The sequence below is a fragment of the Lycorma delicatula genome, chromosome 9, assembly GCF_047948215.1.
Source record: "Lycorma delicatula isolate Av1 chromosome 9, ASM4794821v1, whole genome shotgun sequence".
Classification (NCBI taxonomy): Eukaryota; Metazoa; Arthropoda; class Insecta; order Hemiptera; family Fulgoridae; genus Lycorma; species Lycorma delicatula.
The window spans coordinates 129,363,757-129,390,708 of NC_134463.1; the positions used below are offsets into that span (position 1 = coordinate 129,363,757).

At 28.2% G+C, this 26,952-nt stretch overlaps 2 protein-coding genes across 7 annotated transcripts in view; one reads left to right on the forward strand and one right to left on the reverse strand.

The window, feature by feature from the left end:
• Positions 1-26,952, reverse strand: part of Vha100-2 (V-type ATPase subunit a family protein Vha100-2) — a 314,412-nt gene that overhangs the window by 89,142 nt on the left and 198,318 nt on the right. For all 5 annotated transcript variants that reach the window (XM_075375901.1, XM_075375897.1, XM_075375899.1 and 2 more), the window contains 3 exons: positions 14,281-14,414; positions 9,803-9,979; positions 9,108-9,236 (listed from right to left, as the gene is read on the reverse strand). In XM_075375901.1, the coding sequence (XP_075232016.1) occupies positions 9,108-9,236; positions 9,803-9,979; positions 14,281-14,397 (423 nt within the window). In that variant the 5' untranslated portion in view covers positions 14,398-14,414. The remainder of the gene's footprint in view (positions 1-9,107; positions 9,237-9,802; positions 9,980-14,280; positions 14,415-26,952) is intronic.
• LOC142329774 (dynein light chain 1, cytoplasmic) lies at positions 18,078-26,526 on the forward strand. 2 transcript variants are annotated; one of them, XM_075374554.1, is made up of 2 exons: positions 18,078-18,233; positions 24,156-26,526. In XM_075374554.1, the coding sequence occupies exon 2, from the start codon at positions 24,169-24,171 to the stop codon at positions 24,436-24,438; it is 270 nt and encodes an 89-aa protein (XP_075230669.1). In that variant the 5' UTR covers positions 18,078-18,233; positions 24,156-24,168; the 3' UTR covers positions 24,439-26,526. The 2 variants fall into 2 exon arrangements, with proteins under 2 accessions (XP_075230669.1, XP_075230670.1); XM_075374555.1 differs by lacking the exon at positions 18,078-18,233 and adding an exon at positions 21,225-21,243.

Sequence of the window (26,952 nt, forward strand, 5' to 3'; positions counted from 1 at the left end):
ATCAACCCGATGGAAGCTTCTTGAAAACAAATACTGAAAAAAGCACTTGAGTAAGTGGTTCGTTCCTCCTCACTGTATGAATTCTTACCACAAGGTTGATTGGTCAACTAACTGTATTACACATTTTATATGAGGCAAACCAAATAAACTAAAAAAAAGTAGGCAAACAATACTTGGTTTTTGCACCACAATAACAGTGAAGCTTCTTCATTATTAAATTGTAATTACTTAGCCAAAGATAAAATCACACTGATGCCACAGCCTCTGTATTCTACAAGCTCAATGATTTTTTCTTGCTCCAAGTGATTAATAGAACATTAAAAGGACAATAGTGAGCAAAGGTAGATGAAATAAAGAAAAAATCGCTAAGTGGACTTCAGGCTATACCAAAAAGTGTTTCCCACAAATGTTTTGAGGTAGGAAGTGCTCAAATAATAGTTGGCATAAAAGTGAAGTATCTACGGGATTCTTCATTGAAGGAGACAATTTCAATATAGAGAATAATCAAATTCTATTTTTATGAAATTCTTGTTTTTTTTTTTTTTTTTTTTTTTTAATCTAACCTCATATTTTCTACTGCAAAGAGTAAAGTACCATAACAAATACATTATAAAATAACCTTTGTAACTACTATTGTGGTTTGCTCATCATAAGTTGCCTAGCTAATTAACTCTTTTGAAAGATCACCGGCACTGGCACAAAATATTTAATCACATTTTTTTTATCTATAGAAATAATTTCTTTCAAAATACAATAATAGTAGTTTTTAATTTTTATGTAAATTTTTTCCTTACTTGCCTTATTAAAACATTTTTTTTTCTTAATAAACATTACTAACTGAAACAGGTTTTACTTAAAAAAATGGTCAATAACTGAAAAACTGTTGAAAGCCCAAACTGGATCAGTACAATGAGGAAGATTATAAGGCAGATAATAAGTCAAATTTTTAGAATTGTTTTGCATGTTTCACAGTGATAAGAATTTACATTTAACCAAATAAATGATAAATAACCATAAACTCAAGATTTTTTGTAAATAAAATAATAAAAAAATGATGCATTTTACTTCAATTTCCTCTTTTTTTTAAAATGTACTAATGAAATGAAACTGCTTAGGTGAATAGAAAAGTGACTGGGATAGAATAAGATCACCTTTGAGTTCATAATTTGCAAATTATGAGCACCAATTACTCATAGTAATTTAGATTTCTCCAGAAGCTTTGGTTTTTAAAACTCGAAGTATATTTTTCATTAAAGAGAATATATACCAAAGGTTTTATTACTAACATCCAGACAAACAGCAATAAAATATAAAAAACAAAACTTAACAAAAACAACTAAAAACAAAAACAAAAAATATATAAAGAAAAGCAGTTAAGTGTATTTAAGTGTAAAATTAATTTCTTGTTAATAGCACAAAAAACTATCACACCACATTACAAAATGTACAACCAGACAAAATTAAATAAACAATAATACTTATAATAATAACATTTACATACATACATATATGATGTACTTACATCATCAAAATCACTGTCCAAATCAAATAAGTCAAGCTCAACACACAAATATACAATATTTATAGGTACATACATCCATATACTGTACATACATTATACGAATCAAACAAATATTTATAAACAGAAAACAGCAAATAACAAATTGCACGATTACATTACATAATAATGCATATTTATCATTCCGCTGCACAAATAATTAATTTTATACACAAAATATTATATTAACTAAATATTTGACATAAGCAAACTTTTATAAAACATAAAAAATGTTGATTGAAACTGACTTAAGTATCTCGTAAAGAGCGACTTAAGAATAAAAGTAGAGATTAAAAACTACACTGAACTGCTCTTGGATATACGAATGAATTAATACTTTTCAAACAGTTACAATAATGAAATTAGAAAATCAATATTTTATATTCCAAATATATTTATCTTGATTTTATTAAAAATCTAAATGCATTCTGTACATAAAAAACAAATAATCAAAAGATCTGATGACTTAATTTACATACATTACAGTATAACAGCAATAATATACTCATTGTTTACAAAATGAATATGGAACTTCACATTTATTTATGTTAAAAAAAAGGAATAAATCTTCTACTTTTGAAGCTCTTGAAAACATGTCTTATTTAAAGAAAATGATTTGTCAAAAAATGTAATATTAGAACTTTTTTTGGGGGGGAAATGATTTTTTGGAAAATAAATCACCACCTTACTTCCTTAAAAAATGTTAGATACAAAAACCTTTGGAGAGAATATGATATGGAAATGATCAATATATTAAGTTTCAATTAACTCTTATATAAAATGCTGGAAGAATGATCAGAAAATTAAAAATGTCTTTTTTGACATTTTTAATATTCTAATTTTCTGATGAGAGGAAAGAATTGAAAATGTGAAAATGATAGAAGTTCTATTACCACAATGAGTTTGCTATGTATGCATAGGATAATCTTCAGAGTGATTTCTGATAGTAGTAACAACAAAGTTTCATTAGACGGTGGAGGAATAACTAATCAGCACTTGGTAAAATCAAATAATTAAAACTTAATGATTAACTAGGTTTTTTATAAAACAACATTCCAGATTGCAAAATATTTGACAAGAGGGCATCAAAAAGATGATAAGTTATTGAAAGACGTGGGTTAATAAATGAAATATTAAAGTCGACATAAAAAAGTATATTAATAAAAGACTATGGTAAAAAAGTATGAAATAACGACAAAGTTCATAAAACTATGAAAACATCAGAAAACAAAAATAATATATAAATGTATAACATAAGTAATACTTTTTAAAAAAAATTAAAACTTTTAATATAAATTATTAAGAGCAATAAATAAAATCAAAAGTTAAATAATAAATCATACTTTTAATGAAATATGGGCGGCTATCTTTAAAACATAAAATATAAAAAATGGCATATTATATTTTATATTTTATCACAAACTACTTTATTAAAAACTGATTTATTAAACAGAATAAGAAAAATAAACTTGTTTTTATGAAAATGAATATTGTTGATTACAGTAAAAAGGAAATACTTGTATTTTCACAAAACTAGGAGGAATAAACAGACAATAGATTGACAATAAGCGACTAATGTCACAAACTAAGCTAATATCTAGTGCACTTTAATTAAAACCTGCAAAGTTTTATACAAAAGTCTATGAGCGATATGTTAAGAATCTTTAGTATCAAGGAACATATTAAAATAAGAACCTATATCCCGATAAAACAATTAATATTACATAAAAAAATAATTTATTAAAAACAATCCTTTGATCTACAAGAATGCTGATCCGAATTAATAAAAGAAAAATTTAATAGGAAAAAATTAGTCTTCATAGACTGATGGATGCTAAATTTTTTTTTTAATTATAAAACCTCGGACATGCTACATTTGTTTAACTGATACATTAAAAAATGCCAGTTTCCTTCTGGGAACAAAACTCAAGTAATAGTTATTTTATACTTGTTTGCTGTCAGCAAATCTTTCTGGTTGTTACATTCTATAAAGGTGTTTTTTTTCCAGTACATTACGAGCACTGTGCCATTATACAACCACGATTTTCATAGCCTTTACAGAAAATCATGTCGCAAGCAAATCTTATTTCAAATAAATACATTTACAAAAATAACAACAACCATAATATATTTAATTTCCTGATTACAAGTAAAATTAAAGATCTACAGTAATCAGATGTACTAGTTTGTTTAACAAGATAAAATGCAATTTTACTATTAAAAGTTAAAATAAATTAATGAATCAAAATAATTAGCTTGATTCAACCAAATGCAGAAACTACATGTTTTCCATGACAAACACGTCATTATTTTTTACAATTTAAAATTTGAATCATTTTAATTGCGATAGATTTATTTTTAGCGAACTACTACATTCACAAATATTTTTAGCAAATGCAAACAATTTTCACAAAGTTATCAAAAAATATTTTCTTAATCTTCCAACCTTTCACAACTGAATTGTAAAATACAGTCTATATAGTTTTTTAATCTGAAGGTCATTTTTAAAGTAGAATCATTTGAGTACATTACTGATAAGAGATGACTCTGATATGCAACCTCACTCATCTGCGATGTTATCGATAAGCTCCATTCTTTCGAGTGTATAATAATTAATTTTTGGTAGTATTACGTCTTCCAACACAAAAGCATTCATAAGTAATCCTGGGTATGCCCTGATGGTAAAACAAGAATCCAGATTGACCATAAACTGGTAGACAAAAACGTAATGTTATTGATGTAAGGGCACTAAGGAGAGTAAAAATCGACTTCAACTGCTGACTACTCCAAGCCAAAGTAAGACAAAAGACAGCCGAGTGCAATAAAAGATGCTAAAACTAACTGATACTAGTCTTTTTCAGGATGAGTGTTTAAAGCACAAATTTTAAGTAAAAATTTTAAATAAGTTCAACGCTATGAATGATCTGGAAATAAATGTAAATGGGAAACAAATAGTGTAGGAGATGTGGAAAAGAACAAAATCATCTGTACTGGAGGCATGAGACAAGACACTGAGGCCAGAAAGGAAGAGAAGTAAAAACCGGTTCTAGGAATTGTGTAATGAGACAGTAAGAAAAAGCGAAACAAAGGAAGCTGGAAAGCAATAAGGAGATACAAAGAAAAGAATATGAAAGAATAAACAAGGAAACAAGAGCTACTAAGAGAATACAAAAGTGGAACTTCCTAAAAACTCAAATCAAATGGGCAGAAGAGGACAACTAAAATAACAGAAAAAGTTTCTATACGGCAGTGAGGTTTTTCAAAAAGGGATATGTACTGATAGTGAGACCAGTGAAAAATAAACCGAATTTAAAATCGATGTGAATGAAACAGAGAGCTCAGAAGTGTGAAAGAAGAACTTTGAATCTGTTAAATGTTCAGACAGACGGTAGTGTACATGAAGAATATGGAACCATTGAATATGTAGTGCAACAAATGGTAAACTATTTCCTAAAAATTTCTTTCCTCACTGGAAGTGGAAAAAGCAGCTAAAATGTAAAAAAAATGGAAGGACCCCAGGAAGAGATGGCAGAGCAAGGGAAATTTGGAAATAAAGAGGGAGCAGCTTAAAACAATATATACATATGAATACATGCCTAAAGAGTGGAAGACAGCTATAATAAGCCCACAGCGATAGTATAGTGGTTAATTCGTCACAAATCAGCTGATTTTAAAGTCAAGAGTTCTAAGGTTCAAATTCTAGTAAAGGTAGACTTTTATATGGACTTGAATACTAGATCATGGATACTAGTTCTTTGGTGATTGGTTTTCAATTAATCACACATCTCAGGAACAGTCAACCTGAGACTGTACAAGACAATTCATTTACATTCTTACATATCCTCTGAAGTAACACATTATGGTGGTTCCAGAGGCTAAATAGAAAAAAAAGTGTCATAAGCCCAATTCATAAAAATAGGGGACAAAATGTCCTGTACTAACTATAGACACATCATTTCTAGCCACTGCATAGATACTATCAAGGATAATTTTAAACAGAATAAACCCACATACAGAAAGAGCACTAGGAGAATATCAGCTGGGTTTTGGAAAGGGCAAATCAATAACAGCTAAGATCTTTATATTGCAGCAAATACTTAGCAAATGCTGGGAATTCAATACAGAAGCACACTGTCTGTTTATGGATTTTTCTCAGACATATAACAGTACAGTCTGGAAGGAAATTTGGAATTCAATGAAGTTAGCAGATATTACCAACAAACTGATAAGACTACCAAGAATGTGCATTGTGGAGTCTGTGTTGTTAAAATTAATGAGAAAACAACTGAGAGCTTGAAAACAGGAACTGGAGTTTGAGAAGGTGATGTTATTTCACCAACCATTTTTAAGCTTATGCTTAATAAAGTAATTAAAAAGGCATCGGAAACAAACTTGGGACTAACAGTCGGAAGAAAGATCCAAGCACTAGTGTTTGCTGACAATATTGCCCTGGTGGGTGCAAGAGAAGTAAGAGAAATGACTACTACATTGAAAAAGAGCAGCCAAAGTGGGCTTGAGAGTAAATATTGAAAAGACCCATTATATGGTAGTTTCAAGAGGAAAAAGAAGGTAAGAAGTAAATAATAAAAGGAAATAAATAAATAATAAAATCAAGTAAATAAATACTAAGGAATTAATAATATGATAAGTAAGTAAGATAAGAAACATAAGATAGATGATATAATATTTCAAAAAGTTAACTCATTTAAATACCTTAATATAATAGTCAACAATAATAACAATATAGAAGAGATAACAGCTACAATAAAAACAGCTGCACGATGTCTTGGTGCAGTTAAAAACATTTTAAAATACCAATTGTTACCTAGGAACTCAAAAGTGAGGATCTACAAAACAACAGTTAGGATGGCTGCTATGTATGAGTCCCAGACATGGACTCTTACAAAGAAAATGCTGGCCAGACTGCAATCATTTGAAAATAGGTATTAAAAACGATTTTTGGTCCAGTTATGGAAAATAGTTAATGGAGAAGCAAGAAAAATAGAGAGCTATATGAAGAACCAGACATAATAGCCACAAAAATGAGTATAAGACTGAGATGGTTAGGACACGTTCTTCGAAGAAAAGATGAAACAATAGACAGTATTGAACAGTCAGGTGACATGTGTAAGATTGTTGGGAAGATCGAAGAAAAGATGGAGGGATGATGTGACTGAGGATCTGAGATTGCTGGATGTTCAGGAGGAGAGGGCAGGAGACAGGAAAAAATGGAGACACCTGTGACATAAGGCTATGAACCAATCACAATTTACAAAACTAAGGAAGTAAAGTATTACATAACTGTTTACACTGCATGTAAGATACATCTGTAATTAGTTTTTGCAAAAAAATACTCACTTAACATAAATTCATTGCTAATAGTTGAAGTACATAGAGAAAATGTGATCTACGAGTCAAATATAAGGAAATAGTTGTCAGTTTTAACAAAGGAAAAAAATGAGCAAATGAATCAAGATCTGGAGTCATATCTGTCATCATCAAGTGATTGAAAACTACTGTTGATTTACGAATTTGATAAAACAGAAGATTCATAACAAATGAGCTTCATTAAAACTTTAAAAAAGTTATAACAAATAATACAGAACAGGTGATATGGCCTGCTCATTAAGGGGTGTATCTGCTACATGAAAATGAGTATAAATGTATATTCTCACGTTGTTAAAAACCCTGCATAATGGTTACAAATGTTTTGACGGTTAGCATCATATCATCCTCTGATCATGCCGGCTCTGGTGCTATCTTTTTCTGAAATTAAAGGAATTTTTAAGGGCAGACCAATGACAGTATCTACCAAGCTGTCATCCACCAGTTCGAGAAAAAAGTGTCAGAATTCCTCAAGAAGTTCATCATCCAGCTCATTTCCTGATCTCAAAAACGCTTATTGCGTGGGAATTATATTGAAAGATAGTTTAAGACATATTTTTATACTAAAAACAAAGATTTTCAGTTATTTAAAAAGTTATCGCTTTGAGACAGAATGATGGTTAGTAAAAAAATGACCCTAATATTTCACTATCAAAACTTTGTATCATTACTGAATTTACTACAATGTCCATATTATGTAGTCGTAAAGATACATCCATTGAATTATTTTTATACCATATTATATATGATAATTTCTTTGAAACTAGGCAACAGAATTATTTTCATGTAACTCAACACAACACTTCAAATCATAAGAAAGGATCTTATTATGCTTCCACAGCCATTTTTAATTGCTAAACCATTTAAAGAATCTTCTTACCAATTTATTTAAAATACAATTAAAAAATGTTATTTTATAAAAACAAATTACTGTCAATTAATTTTAAATACCAATAATTCGTTTTTTAAAAAAACTTGCATCATACACATCGAATGATCAATGAGCATGCAAAAATGTACTCGAACAATTTTCTTTATTGCCTTTTGAATTGTGAATTATTTTATATATCTAATATCTTCACATATAATATTTTAAATGATTAATGCAGACTAACAAGTTACTCTAACAGTTAAACCAGTTACTGCAAAATCAGCTGATTTTCAAAATAGAGTTCTAAGGTTCGAGTTCGCATAACGGTAGCTGCTTCTGTACGGATTTGAATGCTAGACTGTGGATACCAGTATTCTTTGGTAGTTGGGGATCAATTAACCAAACATCTCAGAAGTGATCGACCTGAGTCTGTTCTAGACTTTAATGATATCTATTTTTTTATTTTGTACTTAATTGTATATTCTGTAATTCTGTTTGGATCAAGGTTTTATTATGGTTTCTCTTGACCTATTCAGATTAATTCCTACCTGTTTCTAATGCGATCTATGTAATATACTATTATTATGATGCGATCAAAATAAAAGATTTATTTATTTATACAATGATTTTACTGCGACAGATACTAGGAATATAATAAACAACATAATATATAAATGTGAATGCGCCTTAATAAAAACTGATTTTAAAAATGAAAGCATTATATCGCATTTTTAATTAATTCAAAAAACTATTAAATCTAATTTTATCAAAACTACTGATAAAATGATCATTAAATTAAAATGATCATTAAAATTTTAATGATCATTAAAATGTGATGATGATGCAATCCAAATAAAATAATAAGAATGTAACAACCAGTGTATAAAATATCCTGTGTACGAAATTGAGGATTTAATTTATACAAAGTCAGAACCTAATGAATAAATTATGTTAGCAATATCGACTTGTGATGCTACAATACAACAGTGGGTTCATGCTCAATGGTACATGACTAAATGACTTCATAACATTTTTTCATAATTTGGGTTACCGCTAACAAAATTTGTAAAAAGTCAAAAAGTAAGACTTTCAATGAAGAATAATTATATAAAAACCTGTTTTTTCACTTCTAAATCTAATATAAACTTAGTTTTAAGTTTGAGAGAGTTTTAGTTTTACAGTTTTACAAATCAGGCTAAGTAAATGAAACAATTTATAAATGCCGACATAAAAAATATTAAGTATATATAAATATAACATTTCTCAGTTTTATAAATTTCTTTTAAAATTTACCTCTTGAAAGAATGCATGTGTTTTCTCAAGAAGATGCTTCAATTCAGTCAATTCCAAATAGTTAAATTTAAGATTGACTGCATTGTGGCTCGATTCCAATATCTCACTCTCTGTCCTTTCAAGATGTGCCTGGAATACAAATAAAAATGAGGAAAATAAACATATTTGAAGGAAAAAACTTTCAGTCACCACTCCACTGACCTCCAAGACAAAGAAGTGGTTTTCTGGATTCAGATATCAATCGGGTACAATTTTTAAATTAAAAATTTCTTATATCATTTTACCATACAAGCTTTCAGGCTTCTAGCAGGAATTATATCTGTTACATGCCCTAACCAAATGGTGGTAGGTGACAAACACAAGTCGCTTGTGAAAGTAGCAAAGCTGTTCTAAAAAAAACAAGCAACCAAATCAACCTTACTAAGGAAAGTGAAGACTGATGTGGTTTCACACAAATATTTAGTTTCAGAGACAAATATATTTAAGCATATCAGAATTACAAACCCGCATAAGTTCAGTGATGCGTTTCTACAAGTGACTCCACTTTGTTTTATACAGAATATCAATATTTACAGTAAAACCAAATCTAATTCAGTGTTAGCAGTCTTTATTAAAGCATTTAACATTCTCAACAACAGGTACAGTTAATATTTTACTTAGATTAAAAAATGTTATATATAATTAAATAAACTTACTTCAAGATCAATTATTTCTCTTGGATTTGGAGCATTTGGGTACTCTGTGGATTCTGGTATCGGAACTTTATCTTTCATAACTTCTGCTTCAATATAACGTAATTTACGTTCCATTTCATCACATCTACGGACTTCACTGACAAATTTCCTGTGGAATGCATTCACCTCAGAATTTAACTGCAAAAAACAGTAAAAAATGTATGCCAATAACATCAGACAGTAAATATCTAAGCAAAAGAAGTCCAATCACTGGATTAGGATTAATATTTTTTTTTTGGAAAAGATTTAATTTCAATTTCAGTTATGTATGTCAAATTTATAACTTTTCATAAAAGATACTATCTTTTTCAAACGAAATTTTCATCACATTGAAATAATTCACGTCTATACATATATGTACAAACATCAGTTACATGAAAAATCTTTACACTTAAAATAATATCAACACAAACTCGTATACATATATATATATATATATATATATATATATATATATATATATAAACTCTTCACCCACAAAATGCTATAAATTTAAAGAAATAGCAAAAATATTGAGAGGAGATTGGCTTTTATAGGACACATTTTAAGGATGCGTAATAATAGAATTGCCAAGAAAATCATTCTGTTTTTTCTAAAAAGAAAAACTAAAAGGGTATGGAATACTGAGAATAAAGTTAAAAAAGACTTACACAAAGGAGGACTAGAAATTATTACACACTAACAAAATAAGGAATTAATAAAAAGAATTAAAAGAAATTTCAGAAAGAAGAGTTTTCTGTGAAGAAGAAGCTCTAAAATAAAAAAAGTACTGAACAGTTGGAAGTCAGGACAAAGGCAAGTGAGAGACTTAAGAATACTGAAAGTAAAAGACAAAAAGAGATGTTAAGAAACAGGGTAAATGTGATCCATAGTTGGCTTAAATAAAAGCAAAAACACATCAGAGTTAGTGTTCAAGTGTTGTACTTTCATCAATGATTTAAATATTTTTTTCAATATAGTTTTGTCCTAATTTATAAAATCAATTGATTTTTAATTAAAAGCTTGAGATGATTCAAGTCATTAAAATTTGAAGAAAATAACATGTCTTAAAATATTCCTTGGAGTGGAAAATTGCAAGCATCAAATTACTTGAACCATTTAATTGTTCCTCAGCATCCAACCTCTTCAGGAAAAGTTTCATCGATGTAATCTCTAACTTGTACAGCACAGTGAGAAGGTGCTCCTTCCTGTCAAACACAGGAGTAGGCATTATAAAATAAAACACATTATTGTTTCATATCTTCAGCTCAAGTGTTGCAGAATCATCAGGTTGTAAAACTGCAGTTTACTATCTTACTTTAATGCTTTATAACAGAACAATTTTTTACAGAAAATAACCAATATATCTATGATAATCACAAGTAGTGCTGTTAGCTGTTTGTACTGTAGCCACACAAAATAATATCTAGAATAAAAGAAAGATAAATCTTAATCGATATCATAATTTCATGTGCCATGTGCTACCTACTCAAATCATAGTCACAACTTAACACCAGAGGCTGAGCTCACACTACTACTACTACTACTACTACTACTACTACTACTACTACTACTACTACTACTACTACTACTACTATGAGGGTTGTCCAGAAAATAAGGAATCCATAGCACTGATATAAATGATCTTTTATCAACAATCCATTCAGTCAGTTAGCTGTTATATTAGCTTAGTCTAAGCCAAGTTTCCTGACTGTACATATGTTACTACTGCTTTCTTGTGTAAATTTTTTACTCAGAAAATAGAAAATCCTTCTAACTTAGAAAATACAAACCTAACTTAAAATCACTTCTTGTATTTTTAAAAGTTAGAGAAATAATGAAGTAGCAAGGTCATTCAGAAAGTTTTTGGCCTGATACAGAGACAGCACAAGTATGAACAAATGACTAAGATGATTTGTTAAGTATGATCCTTTAAATGGCATGATGCAAATTTTTGGTTGCTTGTTTGTGGTGATTGAGTAAAATAAACAAGTTTTGAAATTTCCTGAAAAATGGATTTAAGAAACATTTGAGCTGTTTAAAGTACTTTGTTTTAGAAGATTTAACTCTGAAAGATGTACAAAAAAAGAATTCTTCCCCTTTGTTTCTGATGTTAAACAAGTAGCCTGCTGGATTTTAAACATGATCGTACATCCATTCAAGATGATGAATGCTTGGAACATTCAAAAACCATCACAACTGAAGAAATCATGAAACAAAAATTCGTAATGCCGAATTAAATTATCACTGGCTGATGATAAGCAAACTTTCTGTCATAACAAATGTCTTGATAGACCATATCCGCTAAATTTTACATAATGTTTTGGGTATAAAAAAACTGTCCACCTTTTTGGTGAATCTCAAGCTGTGTACTCATAGACTACTTGGAAAAAAGCAGAACCATCACCAGGGAGTATTATGCTTCACTACTGGGCTGAGTGAAGGGTACTACACAGGCTTAATATCAAAATCTGACCGAAAAGAAAGCGCTCTTTCTTCATGATAATGTGCTAGCACACATCTTGGGTTGTTGCTGCAAAACTCATAACCTAGATTCAAAGTGCTTCCACATGCACTGTGTTTGGCTCCCAGTAATTAGTTCCTCTTCCCAAACCTGAAGTAATAGCTTACTGAACAAGGATTCACTTGAAATGATGAGGTCAAAGCTGAGAGAACCAATTATTTTGCAGAGTTTTACAAATCGTATTACACTGAGGATATCAAAAAGTTGAAAACTCTTTAGTCTAAATGAACCAAATTCCAGGGTGACTGTTGAAAAATTAAAGTAAACATTTCTGGAAAATTTTGTGTTTTCTTTGTCAGGCCAAGAATTGTCCAAACAACTCTCATATATGATAAAGTGATGCGGTTATGAATAAGGTCAAGTACAAGAAAATGTTCCATCATGTTCTGAAATGTTAAAGATCATTTTAAATTATCTTCTCTTACAATCAAACAATCTGACAATGAAATCTGCAAGAAAAGCACAAAGTTAAGTGATTAAACAAGTGTTTGAGCTAAATAACTCATTTCTTTAGATTTTAAGGATTTTTGAGAAACTGTGGGTAAACAACTTGGGTATTTAATGCTTGATAGATTCTTCAATTCCTATATGAAGTTGAGGAAGAATCAGTGAGTACAGCCTTGACATTTATTAATAAATACAACCAAGAAGGCAATGCAATGAATTTTTTAATCAATTGTTAATAATGACAAAATATGGATTTGTCTTAAAGCTACTGATGGTAAATGACCAATGAATGTGTGTAGTTGTTTAGGAATTACTTCAAAGCCGAAGAAAACCAAGCAAACATGGTACACCTAGAAAGTTTCCTGGGATTGAAGAGGTCTCTTTATATTTTTTATTTTTCATGAGGGTCACCAACATGTACAAACTATTATTTTTAACTGACAATAGATCAATCAACTTTTATGCCACTAACTGACCTATAGTGTAGCACAGCATTGTTATTTTGTTTCATGACAATGCTTTCTCGTACTTGCCTGCAATACACTACTACAAAAATTCAGTTGGGAAATACTCATAGTCTTGACATGGCCTGTTATGACTTTTGTTAATATCCTAAATAACAATCATTTTTAGACAAAAGTCATTTTGGGAGATATGCAACCAATGATGCACTGATGATTTGCTGATCTGTTAACAGAATTATAGGTGAACTTCATGTAATGATGGAAAGAAAAATTGGTAACAATATATAAGTGTTTAAATTTAAACAGAGACTTCATAGAAAAATAAAATATTGGAAAATATCAAATAAATACTTTTTAATTAATTATTAAATGTTTTAAATTTGTTTCAGTCAAACATTCTCTACTTTATGCATGATGCTTGCAGTCACTATATGTTTGTCCTACACTTGAAAATTTAAATAACCTGAAAAGTCTTCAATAATCTCACTGAATTTATGGAGAATCAAAATAATTCAGATGTCGTTTAATACAATATTTTTTTAATTAATGGTTAATAGGTAAGCGACAAAGAGATTTAAACTGTAAATGTAAACTGTAACGGGTATTGTTTAGCTTACATTAAATATTAAAAGTTTTCAGGAAACGTGAAATAGCTTCATAATGATGTCAATTAAGTTCTGTTCTTAAAAAAATTTTTGATGAATTGCACTGATGGTGAATACTGTTGAACTTAATAAATTTTAAGAAACATAAAATGACTTTATAAAATACATATCTAAGTATTCATAGTATTTTCAGAAATCGATTGCTGGTAAAATTAACTCAGATATCACCACCATTAATACATTGAATGCTGATCAGGATAAATTATTAAAAACTAATCAAAATTTCCTCAGGCTTTATTCAACAAAACTGAATTTATCTCTTAGAATATCAAAGATATTCGTAATAATAAATTAATTTGTAACTCATATTTAAATATCTAATTCATATTAAAATTTACTTTCACTGTTTAAAATACTCACATCTCTAAACTGTACAATTCCAGCCTCTCCGAGAGTAGCAACAGCAGAATAAGCTGCTTCGGGTTGTATGAAGAGTTGGCAAAGAGCCATCTCTTCGCTTCTAAACAAGGCCCCCATCTTCAATGAGAGATATACTGTAAAAAAATAAAAAAATAATTACATACAGAAAAACAGTTATAAATGATTCTTGATTCTGACAGGCTCAAAATCCACTAAATCTTGTTTATGTAAACACAACTCTATAAGAATTGATTAGTACACTAGTGTAAATTAAATGATATTAGTTTGCTTTTCCCTTCAACTGCATTTCTCCAACTCTGGATTGTAGAATTCTTCTATCACTTGCACATACAATCGTAAACATTTATTAAAGTATAACATTACAATTATTTTACTGTAAAAACCTACAGATTATAAAATTATTAACTGGAATCAATCTCCACAATAAATAGGCTAACAAAAAATGAACAGAGATAAAAAAAGAATTAAATAAGAAAGACAACATCAAAATTGTACAGGCTAGTTGTTTTCATAAATAACTTCCTTAACAATTAAGTTATAACACAAAGATTTAGTTTTATCTATACATAGCTTCAAATAAATAGTGCACAACACTTATTTTATTATATAACAAACACTGTCCATATTATTAACAAAATATTATGCGTTAGAGTAGTAAATTAAGAAGAAGAAATTAATGAATCTATAAAACAAATTAATTCATGTAAATGTGAAATATTTCTGGGCTTGTTATTTTATTAAGAAAAATAAATGTCCACAGTATGAAACATTTTTCTCACTAAAAAAGAAACCACTCTTTGTTCTAACTAAAAAACACTATGTTTTGTTTACCGTCAAGCAGTTACAACTTAAAGTTCTGTGAATGAACTAGAATATAGAATTTGACTTCAACTTACAGCACAGGTTATCTAATCAACAATTATTGTTGCTGATAACATGGAAGAAAAGCAAAAATTGTAATTATTATAAAAATAGTAACTGAATCATTGTAGGCTAAAAAATCATCATAGGCTAAAGAATCATTGTAGGCTTTTTTGTTAGCTGGTTCATTTAGTTAAGAACAAAAAAATATTTACTTGAAGTGATTATTTACTATATGATCATTGTTATGACAAAAACAATGGTTTGACCACTCCACCTAATGACAATTTTTTTCAGTATGAACTAGATGTGGATATAGATTGTGTAACACAAAAAAATATGTCTCCTTTGCCAAACAATGACAATTTTTTGTTAATTCCTCAGTAATAGAAACCCAGGGTTCCTCAGTGAATACTGTGAATGAAATTTTTGTCTTAATCAAATTCTGCAACCAGATGCTGAACACAAAATGGATAAAATTTAAACAACTTTTTCTCTAAGTGTGCATAGCAACTAGCAAGAAAACTTAATGTATGCTGCTCTGATATATATATATATATATATTTTTCTACTAAAACTGAGTAAGATAAGTTAAACTTACCACATTAATTTCTATTAACTAGCTTTCATGGTAATCATGATTTTCAGTTGGTGTTGAATTCTATATCTATTACATTAAAACCTAATCTTTTAATTTTTTTGTTATTTTATTTGAAATTATGTTTCATATTTTGAAATTTTAAATAATACAATGAGTATTTATGTAAATTTTGCCTAAATATTAAAAGAATGGATTTTAATGTAATAGATGTAGAATTTAAAAACCAACTGAAGATGCAGGACACCATAAAATCTAGCTGATGAAAATTAATATGGTAAGTTTAACTTATCCAATAACTGTGTTTTGGTAGTTTATGTATATATGATCTAGCAGAACATTCTGGAATCTGAAAGCTTGTTCTGACTGCTTTAAATGTTGCTCAATATATTAAAGTTCAAAGTAAGTGTTGAGTCCACTGCAGAAAAAAATACTCACCTTTGCCTAGTGGTGTAAATAGATAGGACTGAGCAACAAAAAATAGATTAAAAATAACGCTAAATTCATGTGTTTCACATGTTGTATTTAATAAATGATTTTTTTTTTTTAAGACTAGAAGGATGTGCTGTTCATTTAACCACAATTTCATAGCAACTAGCAGTACATTTCAATGATCTAACTGGCAAAATCACAACCCTGCCAACATTAGCTAAAAATTTTGTCTTCATAAAGCCAAACTGTACCACATTATATTAACTGATTACAAATAATACATGAACAAAACATTAACTTTACAATTTTTATACAAGATAGTCTACAAACATTCAGACTAACATACATAGGCACAAAATCAACAACCACAATGGGTTTGTAGTAACTAGATTTTAGTAATTGATGTCGATTTTGTCCAAGCTTTAATTAAATGATAATCTAAGAAGATTGATTGGTTTGATTCCCACTATTTCCTTTAGCTCAATCAGTTCTTCAAAGGGATCTTGATTAATAATTAAAGTTTGTTGCTGAGACTAAAAGATGAATATGAGAGAAAACAGATTTAATAAACTCTCATGTACACTATCATATTGCTTACATGAATTTTTTCTACCCTAGTTAGCTTCAAACAGCTCAGAAGATAAGTACAAAAATACAACAGAACATTATAAATACAGATTAATATTTAACCATCCCGTATAACTTTTACTTTGTTGCTCAGATGCATATTAGTCATGGAGTTAATATTATTCATTTAAAATATGCAGAGGAAATTACAAGTTGGATGCAGCAAACAATAATTAATACATTTATCTCTGGATGCTGGTACTGGAAATACAAAATATTTGTCCTCTGTTCATAAGATTCAATTTTGAATAAATTTAACATAAGTTTATAAATTTTCATAACCAAAATGGTAAAAATTCTGTAAGTAAATTTGAATTATTGGTAAAACTGTGTTACAGTTTACAAGAATTAAAAAAAAAGTAACAGTACTTAAAATGATTCATTCTAAAATTTTATTGTTGAGGAAAATTATCTTTTTTAAATATTTAAAAATTACACCTACAATAACAAATAAGTTATCTGCTGTAGTAAAAATGAAAACGTACAAATGAAGATATAAAAGTGCACAGCAATACAAAACCACTTCTCCAAAGTTAAACATTATCAACAGTTTTGTGTAGTCTAATAAATTTTATTAAGAAATTAGTAAACGACGATGAGGCATAACTAAAATATGCTAGTTTTATAGTTGATTGAACAAGTATTATTTTGATCATTTGTACTACTAATTTTCGAATTTTTTTCGTACGTCAACATGAATTAGGGCATATTAAACGAATAAAATATTATAATTGGGTAAATGGATGTTTTTTATTTTTAAGTCAGCAAGTATTAGAAACAAAACCAAAAACAAATAAAATTTAAATGATGTACGGATTTGTCAGGGTTGTGTTAGTAACTGCAGTGGGATATTTGTAATAGTACTCTAATGGTTAGTTTCAAAGAAAAAATAAGCATAACAATTAGTAATTATGATGCTACAAATAAAGTAAATTCTTAGTACATTACAATCATAATTATTAGAAAAGAAATGTATCATTTTTTTAATATAATAAATAAATGTAAATATTAAATCCATTAAAGGTACGTAAACATTAATGTCTGTCAACTACTGTGCTAGCTGGATTTACTACATGCAGAAACCTTATATTTTGTATATAGTTTATCACTAAATATAAATAAAATTTGAGGTATAAGAACTAGACGAAGAATTTTTTAAATTATATAATTCTGGTTTCAACGCGTAATATATTAATTTCGTACCTAAATATTATACGTTTAACTATAATGTAACGAAATCAAGCAATCGCCGAAGAAAGCAACGGTCTTCTATTAATCAAGTCGGCAGAGTGAACTGTGTCTGCTTCAAAAAAAAAATTGAGTATTAGTAATTGATCAAGTGAGGATATTTATACAAAATATTATTGTAACAACATAAATTACACTAAATTCTACTGTCCATCTGTGTCAAGTAGTAAGTAGTTATTCTTTAAACCTTAACACTGTCTCATTACTTCATGTCGCTTTCTGTAATAACATTCCATACATTAGGCTGAGGTTTTTGTTCCAACCGGTTCAATGAATGTAACTGCTTCTGGTATTCTTATTTACTACTGTAATTTAAAATTTTATCCAATTTTTATAACATTTTAGTAAATAGTAAACCTTAAATAAATTCTGAATACCTCTTTTACAGTTTGGTTCGAATTCGTTAATTCTGCCTTCCAAGGCTAGCTTAAACCTATGTTTAGCCTGACCCCCAAATGTGTTTGCTACACCTACGCGAAAGAATCCTATTTGATATGAAAATTCTTTAAATTTGCAATATTTACTCTCTAGAATTCATAAATAAGTTATGATTAAGCCATTTACTTAGTTTTATGTTGTTAATAATATATGGAAATAAACGTCAGATTCTTCTATAATTTGTTTTCAGGACGAAAATGGTTGTAACAAATAATTAGAAGTGAAATTTTATTATCTTTATAATTTTATAATCAATTGAATAATACCTTATAAAGACTTCATTTGTAAAACTATGAGCCCAAAATATCAAAGGAATGTTCTTTAAAAGAATTATTTGTTTATTTAAAAGAAATGTTTAAGTTCTGCTTCCCTATTTGACATTAGACAAAATATTTTTATAGGAAAAATAAATATTACACTTTTAGTATTATAAAAAAACATAGCTCATATGAAACATAAATGAAACTTGGATGGCCAGTTTTACCCAACCTAACAATAATAGCATCAATTGTCTCATAGTTTACTATATTTCAAGTCAGTTTGTTAAAAAACGTCACTATAAAAATATATATTTTTCATACAGTAAACTGTATTTATTTATTTTTTAACTGTATTTAATAGTAAATTTTATATTTCTTATTACCATATTGTAGTAAATATTTTTATAATTAAGGCATATTTTTTTAAAATAAATTGAGAAATTATGTACAATATTTCAGGAGATCCAATTAGTCCTAATCCTACAATTTATTAATCCTTTTAACAAATCACTTACTTCTGTAAAGTATTCATTTTACCATTACCATTAAAATCTGTTTTTTAAGAAGTTATCACGTTTATCCTCGCAGTACCACTGTACAGTGTACAGATTAACTGAATAAATGAATATAACTATTTTATTTGTTGTCGGGATGGATTAGGCCAGGAAGTATTATATACTCACTTATTTACAGTTGAGATAACATGCAATAAAAAAAAAAAAGGAAGTTATAATTTGTAGAAACTTGACAACTGTAAAGTAAGGATTATTTTTAAAATAGTATTTATTTCAGTACATTTTTAAGGGTTATCGATGATTTTAAACTGTAGTACGTATAGCATGATATAAAATCTGTAAGATTTGAAAAAAATATAAATTACAACTAAATTAACTTGAGCTGCAGCATTAATCAACGATAGAAAACTTATTCATCCACTATTATTTTGAAACGTTAAATCATGAACAATTCAATTTCAGATTGCATGAAAATTGTTTTTTTTCCAGGGAATCCTTTTGGAACTAATTATGTAACTCTTCAATATCAATATTCGTTCATTATATCAAAATGGATTAATTTTTAATTGTTTTCTTTAGATCTAGGTATACTCTTGATTGTGTTTTTAGTTATTATTTGTAAAGATCTCTTGATAATACATGTAGCAATAGTAATGAAATCTAGACCACATTTTATGTATGTATGTGTGTGTGTAGATATATACAAAAAAAAAATGTACAAAAAGGTTTTTGTACTTCATTTACAATCTAGCAGCATATACAATAGCAACCACAGACTGACGCCCAATAATCACTGTAGTAAGTTGAAAATGATGTAATAATAATGAATTTTGTAGCATCTGAATAATGCCAGGCCTAACTGGGACTTCAGTCAAACTTCTGAATTAAAGGCAGAGATGTAACAATTCTGCCATGGAGATAATATGTAAATTAGAAGTAGATAAATAAACATCTTTAAAAAATTTAAACAAATTGTACTTATATGTAGAAAGCATGAGTTAATTAAAATTATTTTCTACAAGTAAAAAATTATGTAACTGTATAATATTGAATTGCTTTAAATAATAGAACATGTGAAACAAAACATATAGCTCTGTTGTGGTTTATGACTTCAAATAGTTTTCTTTTTATAAAAGATGTAAAACAGCTTGTTCATTTAGTAGGGCAAAGGTTGTTTAACAAATTTCAATAACTAAATCAAGAGATATTATTACACTTTTACAATTTTTAAATCAAAATTTTGTTAGCTCAGTGATTCTAATTGTTGAGTTTACTGTTAGTTATATTTAATTTTGTAAGGTTAAGATGTAAGTGAATGATAACTTAATTCTATTCTGCGTTAGTTTTTTTTAGAAGTTCATATTTATGTTATCCAGATGTTTGTGTATAAATATTTAAAGACTGCTTTCATTTACAAATCCTATAAGCTCAACAGTGCAACTTATTCTCTTTGTTAATTTAGAATAAAAATTTTAAATAGCTTCTTTCCATTTTAAATATGTAATCTATATTATGGTATAGTTCACATAAAACAATGATAGAGCATAAGTATGTAAAAATGATCGAAGAATCAATGAAATTGTAATAATTGATTCTGAAATCAATGTTTTGCTCACCCCCCCCCCCCCCAAAATCTCATATGTACGGGTGATCCATTTGGGACTAATGTTTAAATCAGAATATTTTGGGAATAGAGTGGAGCAGGTATTACCTACAGATACAATATTTATATTACAAGTGTAGTAGTTGATTGCTTTCAAAACTTGTGATGTTCACAACTGAATCAGCTTGACTTGGTTTTTTAACAATTTTTATGATAAATCTTGATTTATGTATACAGTAAAATCACAAATTAAGGAAAGAATCATATTATGAATTTCTGTTTTTTTTTGTTTTTTTTTAGGTACGTTTTGTCTTGTAAGCATAGTTTTTGTGTGGGTTGGAAGGAATATTTTAGATGCGGGTGAGGGAACAAAAATGTTTGATTTTTGCTATTGTTGTCAACCATGAAATAAGGTTATAACGTGATTGTATTTTCAAAGTTTTTAATTATTTTCTTTTCATAGTGTTACTTGATCATAATTATTTATTAGTAGTTTTTCTGTTGACATTTTATTTACAAAAAATGTCCAGAATAAAGAAATTTAATACCAAACATAAGTTAAAAGGGAACAGGTATGTACGCGCGTTAGACCTAGTGAACCTAATATTGATCTTTCTACACCTATTAGTAGCAGTGTAGACAAAATAAGGCAAGCTCCTCTAGTTTAAAAAAACTTTTGCAGTCAAAGCTTTCATGTGGTTTTGAATATAGTAAAAATGATGTAAGTATTATTTTTAACTTAAAATTATCTGCTATTGTAAAGGGTTTTACAAAGTGCAAATACTGTGGTAACTGTTAGGTTAAAATATTATTATTCTTACAAATCCTATTATTGTTAGGTTAGATGACAGTTACAATGCTTTAGCACATAAAATAATTATTGAGTGTTCATTTTGTAGTAACAATAATATTAGTATGAACTGCTGTAATATTGGTAAAAATGTATGTGATTTAAACATAAGATCTGCCTATGCTCTATGATCAATCGGCAAAGGAATGACAGCAAGAAAAATATTTTGTGCAGTCATGAATTTCGCATCTCCAAACATGAAGGTACAGAAATATAATGAAATAGTACTCAAAGCTACCACAGAAGTCTGGGTTGCATCGCTTAGAAATGTTGCTGTTGAGGCTATATATTGAAGAAAATAATTGAGACAGATATATTACAGGAGCATTTGATAGTACTTGGCAGCAACGAGGCCATACATGGGTTTGATGGTGTTATGACTATCACGTCTTTTGATACAGGTAAAGTCTTAGATTTTGAGTGTTTAACTAAGTCCTGTTCTGATTGTACACACAAATACAGTCAAGAAAGTCCTGCAAGAAGGGAGGCACATAGAAATGTGTACCATCAATTACGGTGGTTCAAGTGGTGGGATGTAAGTCGAAGGAGTGAATTTGTGCAACATCAGAAGCTAAACTGAATGTCAGAATTCCAAAATATTTAGGAAATGGGAATTCCAAAGGTTTTCCTGCAGTAGTGTGGAAATTTCAAAACTGGAGTGTCTGGGTAGCATCCAGAACAGAATAGGTAGATTCCTTCAAAGATCAAAATAAGAAATTAAGATTAAGTGATGGAAAGGGTATTAGGTGTATAGGCAGACTTGCTGACACTTAACATAGATAAGTTGCAAATATATTATGATTCAGCTATAAGAAATAACTAGATAAGTGTGGCATGACATGTAGGAGACAAACAATATGGGCTACATTCTTGCACAAAAATTCCTCTGACGATGATCCACATTTTTTATGTCCCAAGGGTACCTGGTGTGGTTATAATTAAGTCAAAGAAAATAACTGAGTATACCCATACGTATTAATTACCTAAAACAGTAATGATAGCTATTAAACTTAATGTGACCAGACCTACTGAAACACTGCTTACATGGCAAAACTCAAAATCTGAATGAAAGCTTAATGTCTACTGCATATGGCAAAGAATACAAAAAATATGTATTTTTAGGACTGAAAACCCATCATCAACTTTGTATAACAGGTCCTGCTATTTATTTTAATGATTGTTCCATCTCTAAAGTTATTGTATTATAAAAACTACAAATTAAACTCTGAAAATTTATGATGAATAATTTAAAAGATATAGGCTGAAAAAGGATTGAAAAATTTTGACTAGATGCCACAGAAGAATACATAAATAGGAGAGTTGTAAAGAAAGTTAAAAGTAAAAAGGCAAGGCACAGAAAAAGGTGACTGGAGAATTTTAGATGCTATTAAATACAATTTTCAGTAAATATTATCTTAAATGTGATTAATCTTTAATGTGATTAAATGTGATAAACGGGGGAGCAGTTAACTTGAGTGCAGTTATGCCACCATTATATTTAACCGATGTACTATTATTACAAACAAAAAAACTGATAGAATGAAAAAATTAAACAGTCACTTTTTATGTAAAAATTAATACATATATATTTATTTAGAAGACTTTGTTTAAACAAACTAGTATGCTAGTTAAATTATAGCATCAGTAAGGTTGTGTAATAGCATTAATAAGGTAACTCTAATAGTTTTTAAAATATTGTTTCCTAACTTAAATTAAATCTGCCATTTAACATTGGAACACTAAATAGGGGAAAAAACACCTTAAAAAGCTTTAAGACTTATTTTATGCATTGTGCAAATTCTAACATTAAAAAAAGGTTTAAATTGATAACAAGTAGTGTAATCATAAACTCTTTAAATACATAATAAATAATTGTAAGTAAAAATTGCTCATAAGGACATGAAAAGATAGATAGATTATTGATAAAATGATGCTTTTAGAAATAATAGACCAATAATCATAAACAGTAAGGTATAAATAAGTTTATTTTAAAACAAAACCTGCTTAATCTGTTTTAAGTGTAAAATGATTAGAAAATTAATAATATATGTTATATGAAATGTGATGAAACAATTTTATAAGATAACTCTTAATCTCTATTCCTTATTCTATCGACCATTAAAGCAAAATTAATTCAGTCTTAACGAAAAAAGTAGTAGCAATAAGTTATATTGCTATGAGTTGTTAATAATAATAACAGTAATGATGCATCTTACATGATAATTATTTAATGAAACAATATTTATGTTCTTCATTTGACAGTACACAGAATGCTTAATATTTGTCTTAAAAACCTATTCAAAACTATACAATGTGTGACAATCCACTGATTATTAAATTTTTCAATTAAGTAGATACATGATTTTTTCTTTGGAAAATCGATTTAATTTTATCTTAATGCACTGTTAATTATTATTTCCAGGTGCACAATAAAAATGTCAGAAAGAAAAGCAGTGATTAAAAATGCTGACATGTCTGAAGAAATGCAGCAAGATGCAGTAGATTGTGCGACACAGGCGCTTGAAAAATTCAACATTGAAAAGGATATCGCAGCTCACATTAAGAAAGAATTCGACAAAAAATATAACCCGACTTGGCACTGCATTGTCGGACGCAATTTTGGTAGCTATGTCACCCATGAGACTCGACATTTCATATATTTCTACCTCGGACAGGTCGCTATACTGCTCTTTAAGAGCGGATAGAGACCCTGTCATCGCCAGGAGAATTTGAATTGTCACACCGCAGTTGTCGCCATCTTTATGCTGCTGTGTGCAATGAATTCCATCAAATTCCATGTATTTTATGTGACAATGTCATCAGCTCATATACATAATCATCAGTAAATATGTTATTATTGTTTGTAATAATTTACTTAATAATAATTATTAATGCGAAAACATTCACTGTTCTCTTTCTATTATTTTTTTTTTTTTTTTTTTTTTTATTATTATAATTATTGTAACGAGTAAAGTAGAAAGTTTTTTTTTCTCTTAGTGTTTTTTTTTATTATTATTATTATTATTGCAAGTGTTTGTTTTTTTTCTTGAAAAATTATTACAATAATTTACTGGTAATTTATTACTGTAAATCGCTACTATTTTGTAACACAAAAAATTATATAATTAATAAAATTGAATATTTTTTGTATTTACATTTAATATTATATATGCACTTATTATAATAATGAATAAATTGTTAATAATTATTATAAGTAAAACTAAACGGCAATAATATAAATTGCTGTTATTTATTTTATATTTTTTAAAAAATAATGCAACTAAAAAAAATATACCGACTGTAATGATACAGAAGGTGTTTTTAGAAGAAAGTATTAGAAAATTTTCTAATTTTTATTGGAAACATATTATTGTGCCTGAAATAAGAAAATATTTTACAAAATTATCAGCCTAAAAATGCCTTGTTTGGCTTCTCACGTACTCAAAAAGTTAAGTTAATAGAAAATCACTGCAATAACAGCACCGTTAATTGCTCATTTTAGTTCTAACATTAAAATAGTTTTAATAACTGTGTAAATATAGCCTGTTTTATGTAATGTGCATATTTATTTGCAAAGAAAATTTGTTGTACTAGAATACCATCGCATAAATTTATATTATCAGAAACAACATTTTACTAAACTGTAAATTTTTACTTTGTGCAATTTTAGTAAACATGTATAAAATTAATTTTACTACCCTTGTAATTGATGATGTGAACTGAAAATATAATAGTAGTCAATCTACTACATCTTTTAGAAAAAAAAGGGTGAATCCATCTTATTAATAAGATTTTTCTTATCTTATCTTTCTATGCTTTAAGAGCATGTAAATATGCAGCGTAATATCAAAATTAAACTGATGCGATAGATTCATCTGCTAGTGTGATCGATGGAGTTGCCCTATAAGAAGACATCTGGAACTTAGTTTATTTACTTACTAAATATTTTATCTATACAAATTTTAAAACAATAAAATTAAAAAATACTACAGGAAGTTGTAGCTCGGTCAAACTGAATATCTGATTAAAATATTTTTAAGGTGATAAAATTGCTGTAGATGGAAATGGAATCAATCGTACTTAAAAATCTTCATCTTTTCTTAATGTAAGTAGGAGTGGTGTTTTGCCTTTTGAAATAAAACAACACATCACACTACAAACAGACTGTATTTACAGAGTTATTGCAAAATATTAGAATATACATATCGGCTGAGTTCAAGATTTTTTAATTGTTTTCTTATCTTGAGCCAGATAATATATTTGAATAATTACGGAAAGATAGATGGTTTCTTCTAAAACACCCGTCGCTGTTTGTATCTTTGATCGTTAAAGATTGTATAACGAAGTGAAATTTCATTACTGTTGCGCATCCATTCCATAAGAAATAAATATTTTAAAATAAGTTTGTTTTTTATATAAATTTTTGTTAATTTTTTTAAGATTTGAATTAATGTCATTTCATTTTCTGAACTATATTTTATAAAAGTTTTATTATAATTAACTATTAATAAACAGTATATGCTATAAATTGTTTTCTTTATTAGTTCTGAGTTACACTCATTGCATTTACGTAATTTTTTGCATATAAACTCTATAAAATATATTATACGTATTAATATACATCATCTTTTTTAAGTAATGTTGTTTCTAAAGTATGTTCTTTTTCAATTCTTAAACTGCATATATGTTTACTTTAGCCGCTGTACTACAGTGGTTTTCTTTATAAAAAAATTTAACTATATGTTTCTAGTCATGAAATGACAAAATTAAAAAGAATTTATCTGGTATATTTACTTTGTTTTATTTTATTTTACTAAATCCTTATATTTAATAACATATATACATAAATAAAAGCTCTATTACTATCCTCCTCTGGATTCCAGAATCTCTTCAATCACTCTGTAATCCTACGTCAGCGTTTAAAAAAAAGGATAATTTTTATTTGCTGTATTGCTCATCTTTTATCTTAATTCTTTTACTAAAATACAGACTCTGTGGGTTAGTAAATCAAAAAATTTGTTAAAACCTCCGTTTGAAATTTGGTATTAGAAATGGACCGGTATATGTTTCAAGAGTGGACATAATGGACAGGTAAGATTTATTCTTTGTAAATTATACAAGCTTTGTTAAATTAAATTTTGCTGTTCATTCATAATCCCATACAGGCAAATTAAGTAATGGGCAGTTTATTTTAGGATATAGTAGTTTACAGTGCTAAG